General features: G+C 39.3%; 1 protein-coding gene across 6 annotated transcripts in view; it reads left to right on the top strand.

Moving 5' to 3' along the window:
* Positions 1–21660, top strand: part of l1cama (L1 cell adhesion molecule, paralog a) — a 62436-nt gene extending 40776 nt beyond the window's left edge. For 3 of the 6 annotated variants that reach the window (XM_083521098.1, XM_083521100.1, XM_083521097.1), the window contains 22 exons: positions 2619–2730; positions 2828–3012; positions 4237–4368; positions 5186–5329; positions 5424–5535; positions 6285–6442; positions 6574–6733; positions 6819–6943; positions 7081–7182; positions 7918–8115; positions 8428–8498; positions 8582–8807; positions 9317–9432; positions 10423–10645; positions 10828–10950; positions 11352–11525; positions 14237–14350; positions 14633–14782; positions 16140–16271; positions 16359–16431; positions 16557–16568; positions 18183–21660. In XM_083521098.1, coding sequence (XP_083377224.1) covers positions 2619–2730; positions 2828–3012; positions 4237–4368; positions 5186–5329; positions 5424–5535; positions 6285–6442; positions 6574–6733; positions 6819–6943; positions 7081–7182; positions 7918–8115; positions 8428–8498; positions 8582–8807; positions 9317–9432; positions 10423–10645; positions 10828–10950; positions 11352–11525; positions 14237–14350; positions 14633–14782; positions 16140–16271; positions 16359–16431; positions 16557–16568; positions 18183–18432 — 3092 coding nt within the window. In that variant the 3' untranslated portion in view covers positions 18433–21660. The remainder of the gene's footprint in view (positions 1–2618; positions 2731–2827; positions 3013–4236; positions 4369–5185; positions 5330–5423; positions 5536–6284; positions 6443–6573; positions 6734–6818; positions 6944–7080; positions 7183–7917; positions 8116–8427; positions 8499–8581; positions 8808–9316; positions 9433–10422; positions 10646–10827; positions 10951–11351; positions 11526–14236; positions 14351–14632; positions 14783–16139; positions 16272–16358; positions 16432–16556; positions 16569–18182) is intronic. The other 3 variants (XM_083521102.1, XM_083521101.1, XM_083521099.1) reach the window with 1 other exon arrangement.
* Position 21661: the final 1 nt, after the last annotated feature.

Here is a 21661-nt window from a genome sequence, read left to right as displayed (position 1 = left end):
TAATTGCCCTTACCTGTGAATAAATTGTGATTAAACCATCTAGTATTTAGTCCAGGGTGAATTCTTATCTAGTGTGCAGCGTTCTAAAATAAAATCCGGATCAACCCTGATCATGATAAAACGATTACAGTAGATTTAATAACGAATTTACTTTTCATTATTAAGTCCAGCGATGGATGACTGCTATACAAATTATTGCAATATTTCTCATCCATATGACATATGGTGTACCAATAATTGCTTCAAACTATCTAGAACTCCACGTCTGCTGCATCGCAAAAAAAAAAAAAAATAATAATCAAACATGAATTTACATCTGTTCTATTTATTCTATTTGATGTACCGCTGAATATGGAACTGTAAACCATAAGAACAATCTGAGAATAATAAACATATTCACATTAATTAATACAGAAAAAAAGCAGGAACCCTCAGTGTACATGCAGGTATAATTTGAGAAAATAATTAAAGGCTATTAGACTATCTTGATTTTCTTAGCCCTTATCTCCACTCTGGATGAGTAAAGATCTTGGAGATCCAGTGATCCAGCGATGTCCTTCATGTAGGCTAGGACCAGTCTTTAAAATGACTTCATGATCACAGACGTGAGAGCAACAGGTCTGTAATCATTGGAACCAGTGATTTTGGGTTTTTTAGGGACTGGATTGATCGTGGAGCATTTGAAGCAGCATGGAACTACACACAGTTCCAGTGATCTGTTAAAGATCTAAGTGAAGATGGGAGCCAGCTGGTCAGTGCAGACTTTTAGGCGGCAGGTGAAACACCGTATGGGCTAGAAGCTTTCCTTGTTGACTGTCTTTTGTAAACTCGTTTCACATCCTCTACACATACCTTAAGCACAGGTTGAATGGAGAGGGAGGCAGGAAGGGGTGTAACGAGGGGGGGGATGATGGGGGGGAGAATGTGTGAATGTGTGAAGTGCAGATTAGAGGGGGTGGCGGGTGCTAGACTGGGCTTTTCAAACCGACAGAAGAACACATTCAGATCTTCAGCCAGTTGTTGATTTTCCACAGACTGTGGGGGTGGTGTGTTGTACTTGGTGATGTTCCTCAGACCAGTCCATACTGACGCTGGGTCTTTGGCTGAAAACTGTTTTTCCAGTTTTTTTTTTTTTGGCCAATCTGATCTCATTTGTTAGTTTGTTCCTGGCCTGGTTGTTATCCCCACTTCTGTAAGCATCCTCTTTGGCACGACAAAGCTGTTCGAGTTTCCCAGTAAACCACGGTTTATCACTATTGAATGATAAGAATGACCTGATGGGAATGCACATATCCTCACAGAAACTGATGTATGAAGTTACAGTCTCTGGTGGGACATGTAACGTGCTGTCTGTATTTCGTCAGTTCACGGGAAAGATTTGCTTTGTTAAAATCTCCAAGAATGATTAAAAGAGAGTCTGGGTACCTTTGCTCCGTTTCAGTTATATGTTCCGGCAGCTGTTGCAGCGCTGCCCACAGCGAGTAGAAAGGTTTACAGATTATGAACAGTGCCTCTAGATTAGGACCGCAAATCTTTTTCAGCGTTTTTATATCCGTACACTAACTTTCGTTGATATAGAAACACTATCCACCACCTCTACCTCTACCTCTACCACTATCCACTCACTACCTTTGCTTTATGACTGACTGAAATTTCAAAAAAATATAAAATTGAATATTCTGAATATTAAAAATGGGAGAAATGTTGTCCGGGATGTGTTGCTTAATGTTCAGGAGTCCGTTTTTGGTCAAACTTATAGAAGAAAAATGACTAAACACAGAACAAACAAACAAAAACAGTAGAAGAATTGCGAAGCTGCCATTCGCAGAGCCATCCTACATGTGTAATAGTAAATATAGCAGTATAGTAGAACAGATATATTCTCATTATAATCCCGATCCTCATTATATTCCCTAATATAATTATATAGTTAATTTAGGCATTAGGGAAAGTGCAGTATATAACTTGATTACTGTGTAGGTTCTGGAGAAATGTTTCAGGATACAATGCATTCTGGACATAATACAATCATGTGCTGTTTAGCTTATTTGTGGAACAATTACTATTCATTATAAAAAAAAAAACTAATAATAATAATAAAAAAAAACTGTTCTTAATTATGTGTTTACAAATTACTGTATATTTTTGTATGTGTCCATGTCCGCATGAGTTTCCTCTGGGTTTTCTGGTTTCTTCCTCTCTTCTAAAAAGCATGTTAATGTATTTTCGTGCACTGGACATGCCTTTCCTGTCCAGCATATATTCCTGCTCATGTCTAACATTCCCAGCTTCAAATACATTATGACTCTAACACAGGATAAAGTAATTACCAAACTGTAATAACCCTGCCTGTCTAGAAAAGCTGTACTCCGCTGGGCAATTGGCAAGGATGGAAGAGAGGAATAAATGCATGCCTGGGTCTAAATCTGACACTGAAGGATGAAGATGAATCTTATGCAACTTATTTATTTATTTTCTTGTGCCATTTTCAGCATCTTGTGTAGCTCATGCTGTTTTCTGCACAGCTTGTGATTCTGTTGTTTTTGTCGGATACTTTACATATGCCCATGTTTTAGTTTTATTACTTTCTCATTTTGGCACTTTCTCTTTGCCTGTAGCTAACTTACTGCGAAACAGACGGCCACAGATGATGAGACCTACCGGCAGTCACAGCTCCTATCTGGTCCTGAAGGGCCAAACCCTTGATCTGGAGTGCATTGTCCAGGGCCTGTGAGTGTGTTTGGGTGATGCCTTTTTCCTACTGAAAAAGTGCTGCACTGATACTGACCACTCCCCTCATTCTCCCCTTTCTCCCCTAACTCTCCAGGCCCACACCTGCTGTTCAGTGGCTGAGGAAGGATGGAGTGCTGTCTGAGTCTCGTACTTCCAGAGAGAACTTTGACCGGCTTCTACGCTTCACCAACATTTCAGAGCGTGATGACGGGGAGTACCAGTGTATCGCCAGCAACTCCCAAGGCAGCGTCATACACACTTATACCGTCTCAGTGGAAGGTATAGATCTGTCTGGCTTTAGAAAAACTAGCTGTAGTACTACATTAACCTAATATTTTACATGGCCAATACAATTCCAAAATCTTATTATTTTAAGTGTCTGTGTGTCTACGTATTTCTCTATGAAACATAACTCTGAACATTATGCCAATACAATATAGTATGTTCCATCTGTCCGCCTGCATTCTACTGCCCACTAGTCATAAATATTCATACAGTAGACGACCATGAATATTCATTACCTCGGTAATAACCTTCTCAATAAAGGGAAAAGCTTTTTGCACATAAATACAAGCAGAGGTCTTTCATTAAATTGGTCCTTTGTGACTTGTTGCTGTTGCACACAAAAGCAGAAAATGCAGATTCATCATTTATTGTAATGGAACCACAACATAAATCACTTAATTTATATTGTATTGAACAATAGTTTAAAATTTGGGACATGGCCAATCCATTGGTTATATGTTGAGTAAAAGTATTCATATCTTTCACATGATGTAGCTCAAGCCTAATAAAGTCTGCTTTTTGCTGAACGTCTCTGGTGACCTGAACAAACCTTAGTAGGTTCAGCTTTCACATTTTCTTAATGTTGCAACTCTTTCTATACTCCATAAGCCATTATATAGTCAGTAAACCCTTTTTTAAATCTTTAAACTGGATGGGTAAAGGGTAATACTAATAATACTCCATACAATTTGCATTTTAACATAATAATGAAAATGATGAAATGTCATACAGGGTGAAATGTTTGCATATTTGTACATTCATGACATTTAGAAGATGCCCTTATCCAGACTTACAACTGAGCAGTTGAGGGTTAACCAGAAAGATAACATCTTCTTTAGATGTAGAACATCTTGGCCTGTTAGTATTCATCCAGTCAACCCTCAGCTGCAAACGCTACGTGAAAACCCAAATGGACATTTCATTAATGTTTGGAAGAGGCAGATGTAGAAGACAGGGGTGTATGGAGACGGATGATCCGCTGTGGCAACCCTTAATGGGAGAAGCTGAAAGAAGAAAAAAAGATATTATGTTTTTTTGTCTATGTAAAAGGTTCTATTAATAAAATGTAAGTTAATGGAAAAATTTGGATCAAACTACATTATTAGTATTTCAAACAAAAACATTCTCTAGTGATTTCGAAGGTTTAGCATTTCCAGCTTGGTGGTAAAATGTTCTGTGTTGTGTATTTACATGTGCACATTCTGTGTGTTACTGTAGCTGCTCCATACTGGATTAAAGAGCCGGCGAGTGAATTGTATGCACCAGGAGAGACAGTCAAACTGGAGTGTCAGGCAGATGGGATCCCAACTCCGCAAGTCACATGGAGCATCAATGGAAATCAGCTCTCAGGTAACTGCACTGTGTTTACCTGGAAGCAGTATCACTGTATAGTTTTGGAAAAAAATTTTTTATAAAATGTTTCACTTTGTTCTAGGCATAATCAATCTACTCAAATGTTTTAATTGTCTAAAGCTGGGTTTTATTTTCTTGGCACTGGAACTACGAGAGTAATTAAACTAATAATCCACTCTGGTTGATTATATGAAAACAAAGACAGGCAGTGGTGTTTAGAGCAAATGGAGGTTAATAGCAAAAATGATTTAGAGCAATTTCTGTTTTAAATAGTGGCATACAGACAACATAGTTGTCCATTATGGTTACTTTGTACTGTCTAGAGTGCACTGATGGGATAATAATCCGAAACAGTGTGTTGTGGGAGTTGATAAGTGCACTAGAGGATCACTTAAGAAAAGTGACAAATTTTGTGTTAAGACCAGTGGAGGACAGTAATAAAGTAAATGTAATGTAAATGTTACACGGTTCGGTACGTACCTCAGTTTTTAAATCACGGTTTGGTTCAATTTCAGTAAAGTTGGTTAGAATGCAGTTTATTACATTTGTGAACATCAACAGTTTACATTTTTAAAACATTTGAAATAAATACACCTTATGATATTGATTAAATTAAGAGTAATCAATTAAATTGGCACAAATAAAATTGATTAAATAAAATGTAATACATTGAAAAATGTAATTAAATAATTTATATTTGTTAGACCCCGTTTTGTTAATACAGATACAGATACAGAATATATTCAGGGTGAAAATCTGTGTGGGTTAAAGCGAAAGAAAACTGCTCCAACATTCTTCATTGTTCTTCATGTAGATATAGACCCAGACTCACGCCGTACTGTAAAAGGAGGAACTCTGATCCTGCGAGATGTGGAACTCAGTGACACTGCAGTGTACCAGTGCAAGGCTTCTAACAAACACGGCTCTATTCTTGTCAACACCCATGTCTTTGTCATCTGTGAGACCACTTTTTCAAGTTAAAATTTTACATCAAACATTACCAGCTGCTTTTTTGCTGTGAGTAATAGAACAGGGGTGTGTTGCTGTTTCAGTGCTTCCTCCACAGATCTTGACAGAAGACTCATTGTCATACAGAGTGACAGAAGGAAAGACGGCCAGGTTGCAGTGCAAGACCTTTGGTTCACCTCGACCGAAAGTCACATGGTGAGAGACGGGTGCAATGCCAATGTCCTTGATCACATGTTGAGTTTTAGATGTGCCAGTTTTCAAAAGTTATTATGGAAGATGGTAACATTCAAAAAATTGGTTAAATTGTAGAAGATTCATCATCAACCACTCGAATGGCAAAAGCAAAAAATACTCGAGTAAGCAAGGCCGAGGCTGAACATGCTCTTCGGCAGCTTTGATTAGTTGAGCTGGTTTAATGCTAAAATACTTTGTTAACCTGATAACCTTTAGCCATCTAAGCACATTGTGTTATCATAAATCTAAAATCTTTTCTCATAGAAATTTTTTTTTTATCTATATATGTATATTATATGTTTTATATCTCTCCTCCCTCTCTCTTTTGAATATTCATGCCAGCTTTTTCATATATTTCTTATTACTTTTATATATAACTTTAATATTTTACTGGTAAAAGGTTTTTTTTAATGTAGAGAAATTGACATTTATTAAACAAAGTAAAAAACTGAAAGTTTAAATAAATATACAGATGTATTCCCAAAACATATGAGTACTTTAGCCTTCTTCATTGCTACCTGGCATAATGATATTGTATAAAAGTCCAGAGTCGACATACAGTTAACATTTTTCAAGTATTATGCATTTTTGCATCACAGCATATAGCTTTGAGTAAGTGACAGTGTGTGTGTGTGTGTGTGTGTGTGTGTGTGTGTGTGTGTGTGTGTGTGTGTGTGTGTGTGTGTGTGTGTGTGTGTGTGTGTTATCAGGTTGGGAGAAACCTGGGACTTTGTGATGTCCAACAGCAGGATGAATCAGCTAAGCAATGGTACTCTTGAGATTAGCAATGTGTCGCACAATGATACAGGCCTGTACACCTGCTCAGTGGGTGAAAATCTCAGCATCACTGCCGAGCTGGAAGTCCTTAGTGAGTAATCGGCAGAAACATATGCTCCCTCTTCCTGAACAAGTATCAAATACTGACTGTATCTTTAATTAGAGTGGGTGCTGATGTGAGCTATCTGGATTTAATTCAACCGTTTCCTTTGTATTTATCAGACCGGACAGTAATCGTGCAGCCACCACAGGACTTGTATATTCAGAAGGGAAAGACTGCCACCTTTACCTGTCATTACCAGATAGACAGCAACCTGGGTCCACCTCAGATCCTGTGGAGGAAAGCCAACAAGAAGCTCGATGAGTCTTCGGATATTGACAAGTAGGATGTTGTAATATTTTAGATTTGTTTTTATGTTTTTCTATCGATGTTAGCCAACTAAATGTTATTGATGCTTGTGTTTTAGGTACACAATTGACGAGACAGAGCTCATAATAAATGATGTCCAGGATGAAGACGAGGGTGCTTATAGTTGCGAGGTCATAACAAGTTTGGACATGGCTGAAGCTAGAGGCAGTCTCACAGCTGTTGGTATGACATTAGAAAAGAAAAGATCTAATGAACAGATAATTATTCTACCAAACATAAAGCACCATTTGATATGGAAGGCATGTGATGTCTTTGTATTTCAGTCTAAGGACAATATGTTTCCTTTCTCTCACTCACAGACCGACCAGACCCTCCTTCAATGCTGCAGATCTCTGAGCCTGGAGTTCAGCCAGTTACACTGTCCTGGGTTCCTGGAGATAACCACAAAAGCCCTATTTTAGGTGCATAAGCGAGGATTTGTATAGCACACATTTTATCTACTGTATGTTGTATGTAATAACAGATACTACCCCATACTGAACACCATTCTTCAAGACTCCTGGGTCTTCAAGTTACAATAGGGTGATTAGACACATCTCCATCGTAAATTGGGGTCTACATGTATTAAGCCAAATAGATCATGATACACTGAAAACAATGTGGCACAGTATATGTTATTCATTACATTACATCAATTTATACCTTGAGGATAAACCGTTTTCTCTAGTTGTACTACTACCCTCATTTCAAATGAAAAAGATTGTGTACCCAGACTTGATATTAAATATTGAAACCAACATGTTGGCCATTTTGTGACAAACTGTAGACTTTTCACCGAACTGAAATGCTTCTCTTTTAAATGTTTGTTAAGCAAAAGTAAAAATATAGAACTGTAATATCTGTTTTGTACCAAAATTGCTAAAAAGTGAGAAAATATAAAAGAGCAGTTAAATATTCAGTCAGAGGAGCTTCACAGACACTGTAACAGCTGGTATCTAAACACAAACCATTATAAATGTATGTTGTAATGGGTAACTGAACCATCAGTAAATATGCATTGAATTCAGTTTTAGTTGGTTAAAAGTTAAGTTGAAAGTGTATCATGTATGTCCAGCATGTTGTCTTCAGTTCCTATAGTTATATATAGTATATATATAATCTATATTTTACTTATTGTTGGTTGTGTATATGTGTAGAATATGTGGTGGAGGCTGAAGAAACAGGAACTGATGTGGAGGAATGGGAGGAGATTTTGCGGGTCGCTGGAGACACTCGGCGCACCACACTCTCACTGATACCCTTCCTCTCATACCGCTTCCGGATCATAGCTATCAACAAGATCGGCAAGAGTGACCCCAGCCAGCCCTCAGCATCTTATTCCACTCCACCAGCTCGTAAGAAACCTTTTCTATAGTTTAGAACAAAATACAGTGATCATATGAGAGTTTTACAAAGCTTCTGTGCAAGAAATGAAGTTGTAAAAAGATTCTTATTAGCACACTTTAGGGAAGGCACTTTGTCTGAAGTCACTTTATTTATTTATTTATTTATTAAAACATTTTTTTTTAAAAGGGACATGTACAATTTTTACAGAAATTTGTCCATGTGATTTACTGTACCAAATTTAGCCAATGGCTAGTTTTCATCTGCAGTCCTTTGGCAGGTACAAATAAACAAACATTATGGTGGTGTCATTTTGTCCACAGCACCGAGCAGTAACCCTGAAGAAGTGCGCAGCGAGTCCATAGAACCGGACACACTTGTCATTACATGGAAGGTAGTAACTAGACAAATGTACTGTTTTTATATCGTAATGCAGCTTAATATTTGTGTGGAACTTATACCTTTGTGTTCTTACAGAAGATGGATAAAAGGAGCTTTAATGGCCCGGATTTCCGCTACAATGTTATGTGGAGGAAGGTTGTAGGCAGTGGGCCTTCCTGGCACTCGAATTTCACCATCTCACCACCCTTTGTTGTCATGGATGTGGGCAATTTCAGTGCATTTGACATTAAGGTGCAGGCTGTAAATCGGCTGGGAAAAGGCCCAGAACCCAAATCTATCATCGGCTACTCTGCAGAGGATTGTGAGTTTCCTGTTAATAAGTTGGCTGAGGCTTTATCCTATTAGTTTAATCATGCCATTGGATTGTTGCCAAATTCCAGATTTGGATAAATGCCCCTGTCTGGGCCTGCCATGTAGTATTACACACTGAAATGTGCAACATCTTTTTTGTCCCAAAAGGAGCATTTTGTAATAATTGGAGCCTCTGTAGACAGCGAGGCAAATTTCAATTGGAATCAAAACACTGACCAGTTTTGCTGTAACTGATCCCACTCACACTTAGTGGAAAATGTGTTTTGAGTTACTTTGAGATTAAATAATTTTAGTTTTTTGGTTTTCTTGGGTAACTTTAGGATCATCTGACTGATATAGTTATAAAAACACTTAAAAACATTACAAACTGTAGCTTTTATCAATACAGAATACAGAAAATCTGTGGACCCTTCTGGTTATTCTCTTATTGTGTATACTGCAAATTCTCCAGAGGCTCACATAAGTAAACAGGTGTGTCTTTGTATGTGTGTTCTTAAGATCCCACGGAGGCTCCTTTGAATGTAGGAGTGATTCTGATCAACAGCACTGCCATCAAGGTAACATGGGCCTCGGTGAACAGAGAGACCGTGATGGGACATCTGATGGGCTACAAGGTATTGCACCACTCTGGCAAAAAATCTTTTAGGATTTACAGAGCTGTCTTATTTTATCTTATCCCTAATGAATGATCTAGTGGCGACAGTGGCATGAAAGACCTCTCTGAGACGGCATTAGGAAGAAACCTTGAGAGGAAACAGGCTCAAAAAGAAACCCATCCTTATCATGGTGTTACCGAATGTCCATTCGTTACAGTTCCATCATTGTTGATGAACTGTTCATTGATGAAGACTCGAGTGTACAACTGTTTATGGTGATTGTAGTCCTAAGCCATTGTAGCAAACTGTGAACACTAATTACAGTCCAAATCATCATGGTTTTTTTGGTTTAACACTTTACAGCAACCCAACAGATATTTACACAGTGCAGCATGATTACAGTGCAAGTAAAGACTCTGGAAAGACAAGCTAAGGCAGCATAACTGAAAGGGTGAGCCAGAAGGTAAAACAGACATGAGGGATCTCTGGGGTATAAGATGCCCCACCACACCACCATCAACAAACATGAATGTATGTGTCAGAGCGGGGGGACCACAGCATCCAAACATCCCAGTTCACCAAAACACTCTACAATCATAATCCCTCCAGATCCGCTTCTTTACCTAAGAGAAATCTATTCACAAAAGACTTGAATAAACAAATCTACACTTGAACATTGAGACTGTGTCTAGACTTTAACATTGAGACTGTGTATGAGACACTAATTGGGAGGTTGTTCCATAACTGTGGGGCTTTTTAAATGCCTGAAGGATCTCACTGAAATACAGAAATAAAAACTTAGCACAGGATCTATGATCTCTTAGGGTCTTGAATATCTCAATTCACATGTAAGGATGAGTATTCAGTCTTGTGAGAAATGTGCAAACCATAATCAGGATCTTGGATTTTAAGTTTTGAATGTTAAAGTTCAGTGGTAGATTTTAACAGTTAAATCACAGTGATAAAAATGAGCAGTGTGTCATGAGTTTGTTGCTGTTCTCCTTTTAGATCCACTTGCTGTACTATGGAGCTTGCAGAAATCACCATCGTGAAAAGTGCATGGAAGGCGAGCCACTAAATGAGGTTGTAGTGACAACAGAAGCTGATGAGGAAAAGAAGGATCTGGGAGGCCTGAGACCATATTCCTTATATTCTCTCACTGTCAGTGTCTTCAACAGCAAAGGGGATGGACCTGAGTCAGAACCCAATACCTTCCACACACCCGAGGGAGGTGAGAGAGGCAGAGATTTGGAAAATCAGACGGAACCCTATGCATGTGTGCTTTTCTGATTATAAATGTATCTAATTCAACACTAAAAAAAAAAATGATGACCAAGCGTTTCCAAAATAAACAAGATGATACGGGGTGGAAATCACAAACTAATTAACTGTGGTGACACCCTTTTCCTACAGTTCCTGGTCATCCCACCTCTTTGACGTTGTCCAGCCCCTCTGAGACGGAGATGACGCTCCACTGGACTCCACCGGCTCAAGAAAATGGAATTTTGATTGGATACCTACTACAGTACCAAGAACGTACGTCAACACACTTGCAGCTGTTACTCTAATGAAATCTTCTTCGATGTGGGTTTTGTCCTGTTGAGTGTTTTTTGTTCCAATTTGACTCCTGAATGTGTGTTTTTTTACTGAAAAAATCCCCCACATTTAGCACAAGGAAACGTGTCTCCTTTCACATCCTGCCCCTTCAGCAAACTGACTTTGTTGCTTCAACTGATGCCAAACCTTGTAGCTTTTACTTGTCTCCTGCGGTCATAAATGCTGTGGGTAAACTGTAGATGGCACCTTTTGTAATGACTCATTAGCTATCACACAGCACTTACAGTTCTGTATACAGAGAGTATTACGGCAAAGTAGCAGTGAAAACAAGTTTGCCAATATGTGCTTCTGTTTCATCTTCTTGCTCTCTCTTTCTGCAGTAGATGATGTGGAGAGCCCCATGCAGGTGGTGAGGATTGATGATCCTACAGTGCATCAGCTGAGCATTAAAGATTTGGACCGTCAAAGCCGTTACCGTTTTTATCTGCGGGGGCGCACTGCAGCTGGAGAAGGCCTGCCCATCACCAAAGTGGGAGCGACTACACTTGATGGAGGTGCAGTGTTCTGTTTTTCTCTATATACAGTAAAGAAAATAAGTATTTGAACACTCTGCTATTTTGCAAGTTCTCCCACTTAGAAATCATGGAGGGGTCTGAAATTGTCATCATAGGTGCATGTCCACTGTGAGAGACATAATCTAAAAAAAAAAATCCAGAAATCACAATATATGATTTTTTAACTATTTATTTGTATGATACAGCTGCAAATAAGTAATTGAACACCTGAGAAAGTCAATGTTAATATTTGGTACATGAGCCTTTGTTTTCAATTACAGAGGTCAAACGTTTCCTTTAGTTTTTCACCAGGTTTGCACACACTGCAGGAGGAATTTTGGCCCACTCCTCCACACTGATCTTCTCTAGACCAGTCAGGTTTCTGGCCTGTCGCTGAGAAACAAGGAGTTTGAGCTCCCTCCAAAGATTCTCTACTGGGTTTAGGTCTGGAGACTGGCTAGGCCATGACAGAACCTTGATATGCTTCTTACAGAGCCACTCCTTGGTTATCCTGGCTGTGTGCTTCGGGTCATTGTCATGTTGGAAGACCCAGCCTCGACCCATCTTCAATGCTCTAACTGAGGGAAGGAGGTTGTTCCCCAAAATCTCGCAATACATGGCCCCTGTCATCCTCTCCTTAATACAGTGCAGTCGCCCTGTCCCATGTGCAGAAAAACACCCCCAAAGCATGATGCTACCACCCCCATGCTTCACAGTAGGGATGGTGTTCTTGGGATGGTACTCATCATTCTTCTTCCTCCAAACACGTTTAGTGGAATTATGACCCAAAAGTTCTATTTTGGTCATAACTGACCACATGACTTTCTCCCATGACTCCTCTGGATCATCCAAATGGTCATTGGCAAACTTAAGACGTGCCTGGACATGTGCTGGTTTAAGCAGGGGAACCTTCCGTGCCATGCATGATTTCAAACCATGACGTCTTAGTGTATTACCAAAAGTAACCTTGGAAACGGTGGTCCCAGCTCTTTTCAGGTCATTGACCAGCTCCTCCCGTCTAGTTCTGGGCTGATTTCTCACCTTCCTTAGGATCATTGAGACCCCACGAGGTGAGATCTTGCATGGAGCCCCAGTCCGAGGGAGATCGACAGTCGACATGTTTAGCTTCTTCCATTTTCTAATGATTGCTCCAGCAGTGGACCTTTTTTCACCAAGCTGCTTGGCAATTTCCCCGTAACCCTTTCCAGCCTTGTGGAGGTGTACAATTTTGTCTCTAGTGTCTTTGGACAGCTCTTTGGTCTTGGCCATGTTAGTAGTTGGATTCTTACTGATTGTATGGGGTGGACAGGTGTCTTTATGCAGCTAACGACCTCAAACAGGTGCATCTAATTTAGGATAATAAATGTAGTGGAGGTGGACATTTTAAAGGCAGACTAACAGGTCTTTGAGGGTCAGAATTCTAGCTGATTGACAGGTATTCAAATACTTATTTGCAGCTGTATCATACAAATAAATAGTTTAAAAATCATACATTGTGATTTCTGGATTTTTTTTTTTTTTTAGATTATGTCTCTCACAATGGACATGCACCTACGATGACAATTTCAGACCCCTCCATGATTTCTAAGTGGGAGAACTTGCAAAATAGCAGGGTGTTCAAATACTTATTTTCCTCACTGTATGTTTTTTTGTCCCAGTAAGGTGTGTTCTTTCTACTGGTCAGCCCCAGAAACTCTACATGGCCTACCACTTCTCAATGCTACACTCTCTAATTAGAATTTACTCAACAAAGCATTAAATCATGCTGGACTTACTGGATGTCTGCCCACCCAAAATCTATCTTTCATTCACCTAAATCATTAAATATAACAATCAGGCATAACATTATGACCGGTGAAGTAAATAACACTGATTATTTCTTTATCATGGCATCTGTTAGTGGGATATATTTGGCAGCAAGTGAACCATTTTGTCCTCAAAGTTGACGTGTTAGATGCAGGAAAAATGGGCAAGTATAAGGATTTAAGTGAATTTGACAAAAGACAAATTGTGCTGTCTAGACGACTGGGTCAGAACTGCTCTTGTAGTGTTCCCGGTCTGCAGTGGTCAGTGTCTTTCAAAAGTGCTCCAAGGAAGGAACAGTGGTGAACCGGCGACAGGGTCATGGGTGGGCGAGGCTCATTGATGCAGGTGGGGAGAGAAGGCTGGACTGTGTGGTCTGATCCTACAGACGAGCTTCTGTAGCTCACTTTGCTGAAGAAGCTGTTAATGATCGACTGGTCAGGACTGTTTTGGCAGCAAAAAGGGGACCAACACAATATTAGTCAGGTGGTCATAACGTTATGCCTGATTGGTGTATTTGTGTCTGTTTTTGCTCTTTTTACTTTTTTAAAGTACGTGATATTAATCACTTTATCTGGGTCACAAGTATACGCGTCACAAGCGGCTCGCAGACCCAAACTCAATTAGAGACACTTGCAGCGGCAACCAGTGATATTAGCAAGCTCTTTTGCTTTGAAGCATGAAAGTGAAATGCTAATGAAGCAGCATTCATGAGGAGTAATGAGTACTGTGGAGATCAAGCGATGGAGAAAAAGGCGCGATTGTGAACGTGTTTCTTCCTAAGCGCACAGAACATCAGAGCCGAGGGCTAGTTTTGCGGCTAGGCTAAACATAAACATAACAAATCACGTTTGCTTTAAAAATGAGCTAATATTGTGTTAAGTGTGTTTGTTTTTGTGTGCAAACAGCTCCACCCCGCAACATCAGTTTGTCTGTAGGAGAGACGGCGGTTAATCTAAGCTGGTTTACTCACGAGAGACAAAGGAACATAGGCTTCCAAATTCACTACCTGAGAAAGAACGGTAAGAGCACAAAAAAAAACCTTAATGGATAATGCATTTCTCTTTTGCTCATTCATATTAAATGACTTACTAGAATAGCTGGCATGTAGAAAGATGTATGTACATCACATAAAGTACTGTCTCTGTTTACGTTCTACTGACATACGTTGAGTGTCTCATATAGCTCATATAACTGCTGTTACAGTACATGGTGTGAGACTGTGGTCTCTCTAAACCTAGCATGAATAGCTCTGAGCTAATTAGTACTTTTGCTGTTTGTGTGTGTGTGTGTTTTTCTTTTAGGCCATGAAGGATGGATGAAGTCAGAGAAAGTGAACACATCTCAGTCCTTTTACTCCTTGCAGGGTCTCCAGCCTGGATCTCAGTACCGCTTGCGCTTAGTCTTCAGCAACGGCACTTTCTGGGAAACTGTCATAATGACAAACGGAACAGGTAACACACACACACACACACACACACACACACACACACACACACACACACACACACAAACACACACAGAGACCACATCCTGCTGTGTATTTTGGTATTAAGCTACACTCCACTGACAGAACTGACAAGGTTTGTTTTTCGTACTTCAACAACAAATGCTCGATAGCAGTCAGAGAATGCAGACTTCTCACGCAGTCAGCATCCTCACACTCCTCCTGGAAAACCATGACATTTATAGTCTGAGTCATGCATGACACCTTGCACAAGAAAAGACAAAAAATATCATAGCATGAAATCGAATAGAAAAAATCCAGGCTATAAGAGCATAAACAGAAATCTTCATCAATCAGTTAAAGATAAGATAAGCATTCATGCTACAAGTCGTAAATATTCACGCTTAAAGAATAGTCATTACTAAAGAATAGTAGACGCATGTCTACTTTAAAAATGAGTGTGTGAATGATGTAGGCATGCTAAACAAGTAAGTGTTCAAAAGTGAAATATGCATGCTTAATAATTCAGTGTGCAAAATAGTTGTGCATACTTTACTTTTCCTCAGTTGCTTTGAACCAGTAAATGCATTTCCCAAAGCAATTAGCACAAGCAGCGCAGTATAATTCAACACATTGGATTTCTTGCAAAAACATGTACTCACGGTATCAGTGTTTCTTGGTATAAACTACCATTTGGATTCCAGTGATTGAAAATGCACAAATCTGAATTTCGTCTGTACGGCATCTACTTGTTTCAACATCACATTACTGTATGTGGGATATCGATTGCAAGACACCGGGCAGGATGTACTGCTGTACTGTGCTAGTGTTTTTTCACTTCCTGGTTATTCATCCATTTTTATCATCGGTTGATCTGATGCCGTTCACTCGCCTTCATTAGTGACATTTAAGATTCATCTGCACAATTCATCAATTCAACACATATTTACAAAATAAAGTTCCATAGAAACTTAAGCTCGGCGGATTTCGAGAACTGGTTTAACCATTTTTTATTCAATGACATACAATAAACTGATGCCTGGATGGTTTGTGGGATTATACAGGTTCAGGTGAAAACCAGTATAATATATTTTGAATAACATTACAAACAATTGAGGATATTAGGTAACAGCAGACAATTGTACACAATCAATTCAATGAATGTACCAAAGAATTTTCAGTTTGATCGAAGCAACAAGAATGAGCTTTTATGATGTGCACGTGGGTCTACACGATGTGGTGGATGAAAAAGTATTTCTGAGAATCTTTTAAGACAAAAAGAATACAGGTTTTAATACTGTTATCAATATATGCATGTAAGTATACGTATGGAAATCTGAAAATCTGTTTGTGTTTGTGTGTAGGAGTGATGGAGAAGCAGAAAAGCTTTGCTAGTGAGGGCTGGTTCATTGGGCTCATTAGCGCCCTCGTGCTGTTGTTGCTGATTGTGCTCATTCTCTGCTTTATCAAGCGCAGTAAAGGTGGAAAATACTCAGGTAGGACAGCTACAGTGATCACACACTATACATTGACACGAATCGTTTGTTTTCATGACTGACAAATGGTTTTGCTCTCCGTCTCAGTGAAAGCCAAGGAGGAGTGCCAGGTGGACTCGGAATCTCGGCCAATGAAGGATGAGACTTTCGGGGAGTACAGGTGCGCTGCTTTGACCTGATTTTCCTTTTTCTATAGCACAAAGTTTGACTGAATTGCAGCCCAGTTTGTTTGCTTTGTTCACACTCTCCCTCTTTTCCCGGATGTTTCCCCTCAATGCTTTCCAGATCACTAGAGAGGTATGATTTGCATTTTTTTTTTTTTTTTTTTTAATGCATGTGCCTGAATATTGCTGTTCTCAAGCAAAACACTATCCTGAGTGATCCCAGCCCCACCCTATGCAGAACACATGGTGCAGTATTGAAAAATACCGATTTAATCAGGTCCAGTGGGAACAGAAATCTGACTATAAATATGTAACTGTTTTTTTTTTTTTATCAGTTTGCTCTCCAAATATTTCTGTGTTGTGGTGGTGTGGAAGGTGAATAAGGATTTTTACGAATTCTTTAAAATTATCAACATATACAGTGGAACTCACTTATCTCGCCCTCGCTTACGGTTAAGGGGGGAAAATTGCGCTGTAATCCGCGATGCGCTTTGGGAAGAAAAGCGCAGCCGGTGAGAGAGTGCCGGTGGGAAGACACGTACCGGGATACGCATGCGTGATAACAACGACCGCCGTGAACCAACATATACCAACAATAACGGACAGTGAGAGTGTGGAAGTTTAAATAGGAGCTGGTGATGATGATAAACGAGCACCATATGTGCGCGATTGAAGCCGGGAGCTTCAGAGGAAGCGGCAGAGAAAACACCTGCCACGCTGAAGGGGGCTGAAGGGGGCGTGGCAGGTGGATTCCTGACAGATAAACATGTACTGTATGTATTTTTATAGCACGCCTTCATCAAACAAATCGCGGCAACGCTGTTGTGTAAAAAAAACTCTCAAAAAACACGTGCATGCACATTCTCATTTATTAACGCACATCATGTACATAAAGAAATTTCAAGCACGTTAATATACTGCCGCCATTTTGATTTTCGTTTATCTCGATCATCGGTTACCTCCATGCTTTTTGGCGACCCCCTAGGACATCGACATAACCGGGTTCCACTGTATAACAAAATAGAACAGGACGTAATATGGGTGTGGTTACAGCTTAATAGTAAGCTCATGGTTCACTGAAACACAGAAAAGATAAACTGCAGTATATGACAAAGATGACATTTGGATGTATTCAAAATAGAAAGAATGAATACATATATACATATACATCGATATATATATATATATATATATATATATATATATATATATATATATATATATATATATATATATATATATATATATATATATATGTATGTACAGCCCTTCCCTAATTCGCAGTTGGAAAAAATGTGCGGGTTCTCATTTGGAACAGAACTAACAGAAAGTTGCGGATTATTGAAAAATTTGTGGGAATCCGCAGCAGGACCGAATGTTCAGCTACGTTGGGAATAACATTTTAAACTATGTATTTCGTGGATTTTGGGAACCTCGGATTTTTCGGGGTCTTAGAATGTACTGTATATATATAAATATATATAATAAATGCATTTATGTTTAAGTGTATTGCATATCTTACTGCAATACTTTTTCTTTTTGTTAAATGATTAATGAATGTGGATGAGTTTAAGTACCTGGGGTCAGCTGTGCAAAGTAATGAAGAGTGTGTAGGAGAAGTGAAGAAACGAATGCAGACAGGGTGGAGTGGGTGGAGAAGAGCACTCAACTGCATGCGTGTTAATTGTGTTTGAGAATGATGCACGAATATTTGAAAATCCCTCATACTCTGCTTCTCACGCTGAAGTGACAACGAGGAGAAGCGCACGGCCAGCCAGCCGTCTCTGTGCGAGGACAGCAAGCTGTGTAGCGACGACGGCCTGGACAATTACGGCAACAGCCACAGCGTTCAGACCAAGGTGACCATGGACGATTCTCTGGCCAGTCAGTACAGCGCAGTCAGAGACGGTCCAGATGTCGAGAGCCACGACAGCTCGCCTGTAAAACCACAAGCTCCCAACCATGGCCTGCCCAACTCTGCTGCTGACCTCGACTAGTGGTACAGCATGTGCAGAAGAATCAACCCTGGACTCACAACTCGTACCTTACTGACCAAACAATCACTATTACACACAGTGAAATGTCAATGTGTACACTAAAGCAAATGCCAAGTAACAAGAAAACCCACCTGATACAATGCTGGGACTGACGTTAGACATAATCAGACCGACTCCATTACCTCTGGTAGAGCCAGAAAAAAAAATTACTTACAATAGACCAGACTACCCATTGTGTACGGACTGCCATGTTTGCAAATTGTTTACAGATTTAAAAAGAAAAAAAAAAATCTCTCGTAAAATATCGTTTGTTGAGTTGTAGAATGTGACAAACATCCCAGTTTCCTGCCTGATAAAACGACTTATTATACGGATTAGACTTTGTTAAAGGAAAAATCCACCATGAACAACTTCCATTTTAATCTTTCTAATTCACTGGGCATCCAAGACTCATTTTGTAATATATATATATATATATATAAATCAAATGAGGTATTTTTAGTTTTATCGATATATTGGTCTATTTTCACCTAACCGTTTCCTAAAACACCCACAATGCCTTCAATCGTGGCACCGGTGGGATTTTAACCTTGCTTCCTCTCGACAGTGCTCGAGTCTTTTAGTCTGTCTAGCTCGAACTTCTCATCATCTGTACACTCAGCTTCCAAAACATTAACGTTCATGCTAATACCACTAACATTTTCACGCTAGTCATCCTGTTAGCTCATTGTTCCAGAGTCTCTGCGGTAATTCTACACACTTTTTTCTCTGTTACAGTGTCCATATACGTGAAAGTTTTTCACAGTTTTCTGTATCAGTGTTCAAATTTTTATGATATTGAACATCTAAGAAACTCTTCTGTTGTCTCTAAATAAACGCCATTGTAACACACGACACATATATTTCGATATAAACACATTTTAAGGTGTTTCAGGGTAGAGTTTTCCTTTAATGACGATTTCTCAAGTGACACAATCGATTTCACGTGACGAGGACGCATACAGAGACCGCACGGTTAATGCCAAATACAGGACAGTGTGAGCAGCAGAAAACGAGTAACGCAGGGAGATTGAGGGCCTTAAAAATCCCGGTAAGTGCATCGTGCAAGCGTATGGACGACACACTGCATACGAACTGCACCGATGTAGTTCATTATGATACATGTAAATAGTTGTGTGGCTCTCCATTTCATTGTCTTGTTGTTTGAGATCTATGCATTTTTTTTTGTGCATAAAGCCATCAGATGTTAATTTGTTTTCATTTTTTTAAATTTTGCATCCTTCTAGAAGATACGCATCCTGACCTCCATAGGCAAGCTGGCCGCACTTAGAAATATATCCAATGCAATGATGCGCTGATATGAGGTGCTTTATATCAGGCTGTATGTATCTAGCAGTTAGCCATGTCCAGTATTAGAGCCCCTGACCGTTTTATCTCCATCTTCAGCTTCTCATTTGTATGTAGCTTCCTATGTGTGTGTGTGTCGCTTTGTATTGTAGTCTGCGTAGTGTATGAAATTATGTATACTGACAAATCCTCTCTTGCAGTCCCATTGGTATAAAGCCATATGACTACACCTCGGAGGTGTAATCGGGTATGAGGTAGTATTGAGGTTGATGGGGTTGTGAGGGAGCACATCACGCATACACACCTACACTAATTTCCGCTCGGTTTTAAACAATCATGTGTAATTAACCCAGTTTGTGTCTTACACAGAGAATGTATGCTTTGTTAGGGTTGGGATTTTTTTCGGATTCCTTACCCGTATACCAAATAGCATTTGTTCCTGGTTCGATGTGCGATGTGTGTGCTGTCTTTAGGTTTGGATAAGCAGTGTTAATGTGAATCAGATTGAACAAGAACAACAAGAGACGCTTGAACTTTGTTGTTCTGAAGAAACAGAGATGAAGATTAAGAGGGAGAGAGAGAGAGAGAGAGAGAGAGAGAGAGAGAGAGAGAGAAAAAAAAACACATTTATTTGAATGTAAATAAATCCCAAATGATTGTTTTGCTATGGCCTCTATTTGTAACCGTGTCTTGTTGATTACTATGGGTTTTGGGGTTGTTAATGTTTTAATTCTTAACCTTTGACCTTTCATCTAGTTAGTTGTGAGATAACTGTTCTAGATATGTAGAGAATAGTTTTTTTTTTTTTTGGTTGTTGTTTTTTTTGGAAAACTTATAAAACGGGAAGTCCCAACAAGCCGTCCTTTCGTATTTGCGATTAAATCCGATTATACCTTTTTTTTAAGAAAAAGCTAAATAAAATTTCACTGCCCATTAACCAAAACATGACCAGTTTCCTCAGAGAATATTCCTGTTCTGTTTGCTTACGAATTGCAGTATTTTGTGTATCTGTTGCAAAGCAATTCCTGTGAGGAATGAGGAAGTAGAGATACTCGAGTCTTGTTTGTATCCTACAACACACACACACACACACACACACACACACACACACACACACACACACACACACACACACACACACACAGACATGCAGGGAGAATTTACAATGTGCTGACTTAAGCGCATTAAAAGCACTAAGTCCCCTGCAGTGAAGTGTATTCCACAGTGAAGTGTGTGCTGCAGCAAGGTTTTTTTTTCCCTTCGGTTTCAATATGTTGTCCTCTACGCCGTTGCTATACAGAGACACTCAGGACAGAATTCTCCTAGACGTTTATTTTCATACAGGAGGAATAAGTGATGTGAATTGTGTCAAGGTTCAACTGAACTGCTGCTAGACGTCTGTGCTCTGTTAATGTTCGAGAAAACTCAATTTGCAGATATTCACTATACAGCTGTTTTCGCTTTTCAGAAGGATGTAGCTGCAACATTGCCTGTTGTCATATAATGCCATATTACTATGGAAATTTATTTATAAATATAATGTAGTTTTTGATTATTTCAAATCTACTCTAGGCTCAGTTCTAGCTCCAAGACTAGACATCGCTCGATTCCAACGTATCTCTCATTTCATGTATAATCCTATGTTTGTTTCTGATCTAATCAAATTGAATGAAATGTTAAGCAAATTGGATCTGAATGAGAGGATTGCACCGGTAGTTGAATGATGAATAACCATGTTTGCTTTTCCGTTGCATTTGTCAATGCTGGGTGAAGAACTGGGCCAGTGATTGGGGGTGAGCTTGTAATAGAAAATAATACTGTATGTGAACCATGAATCAGCCTCTGTATGTAAATGCTTAAAAAATAAAATCCATGGAATAAG

Source organism: Silurus aristotelis (assembly GCF_946808225.1).
Source record: "Silurus aristotelis genome assembly, chromosome: 19".
Classification (NCBI taxonomy): Eukaryota; Metazoa; Chordata; class Actinopteri; order Siluriformes; family Siluridae; genus Silurus; species Silurus aristotelis.
The sequence above is the reverse complement of the archived record's forward strand: the minus strand, read 5'-3'. Positions and strand labels throughout refer to the sequence as shown.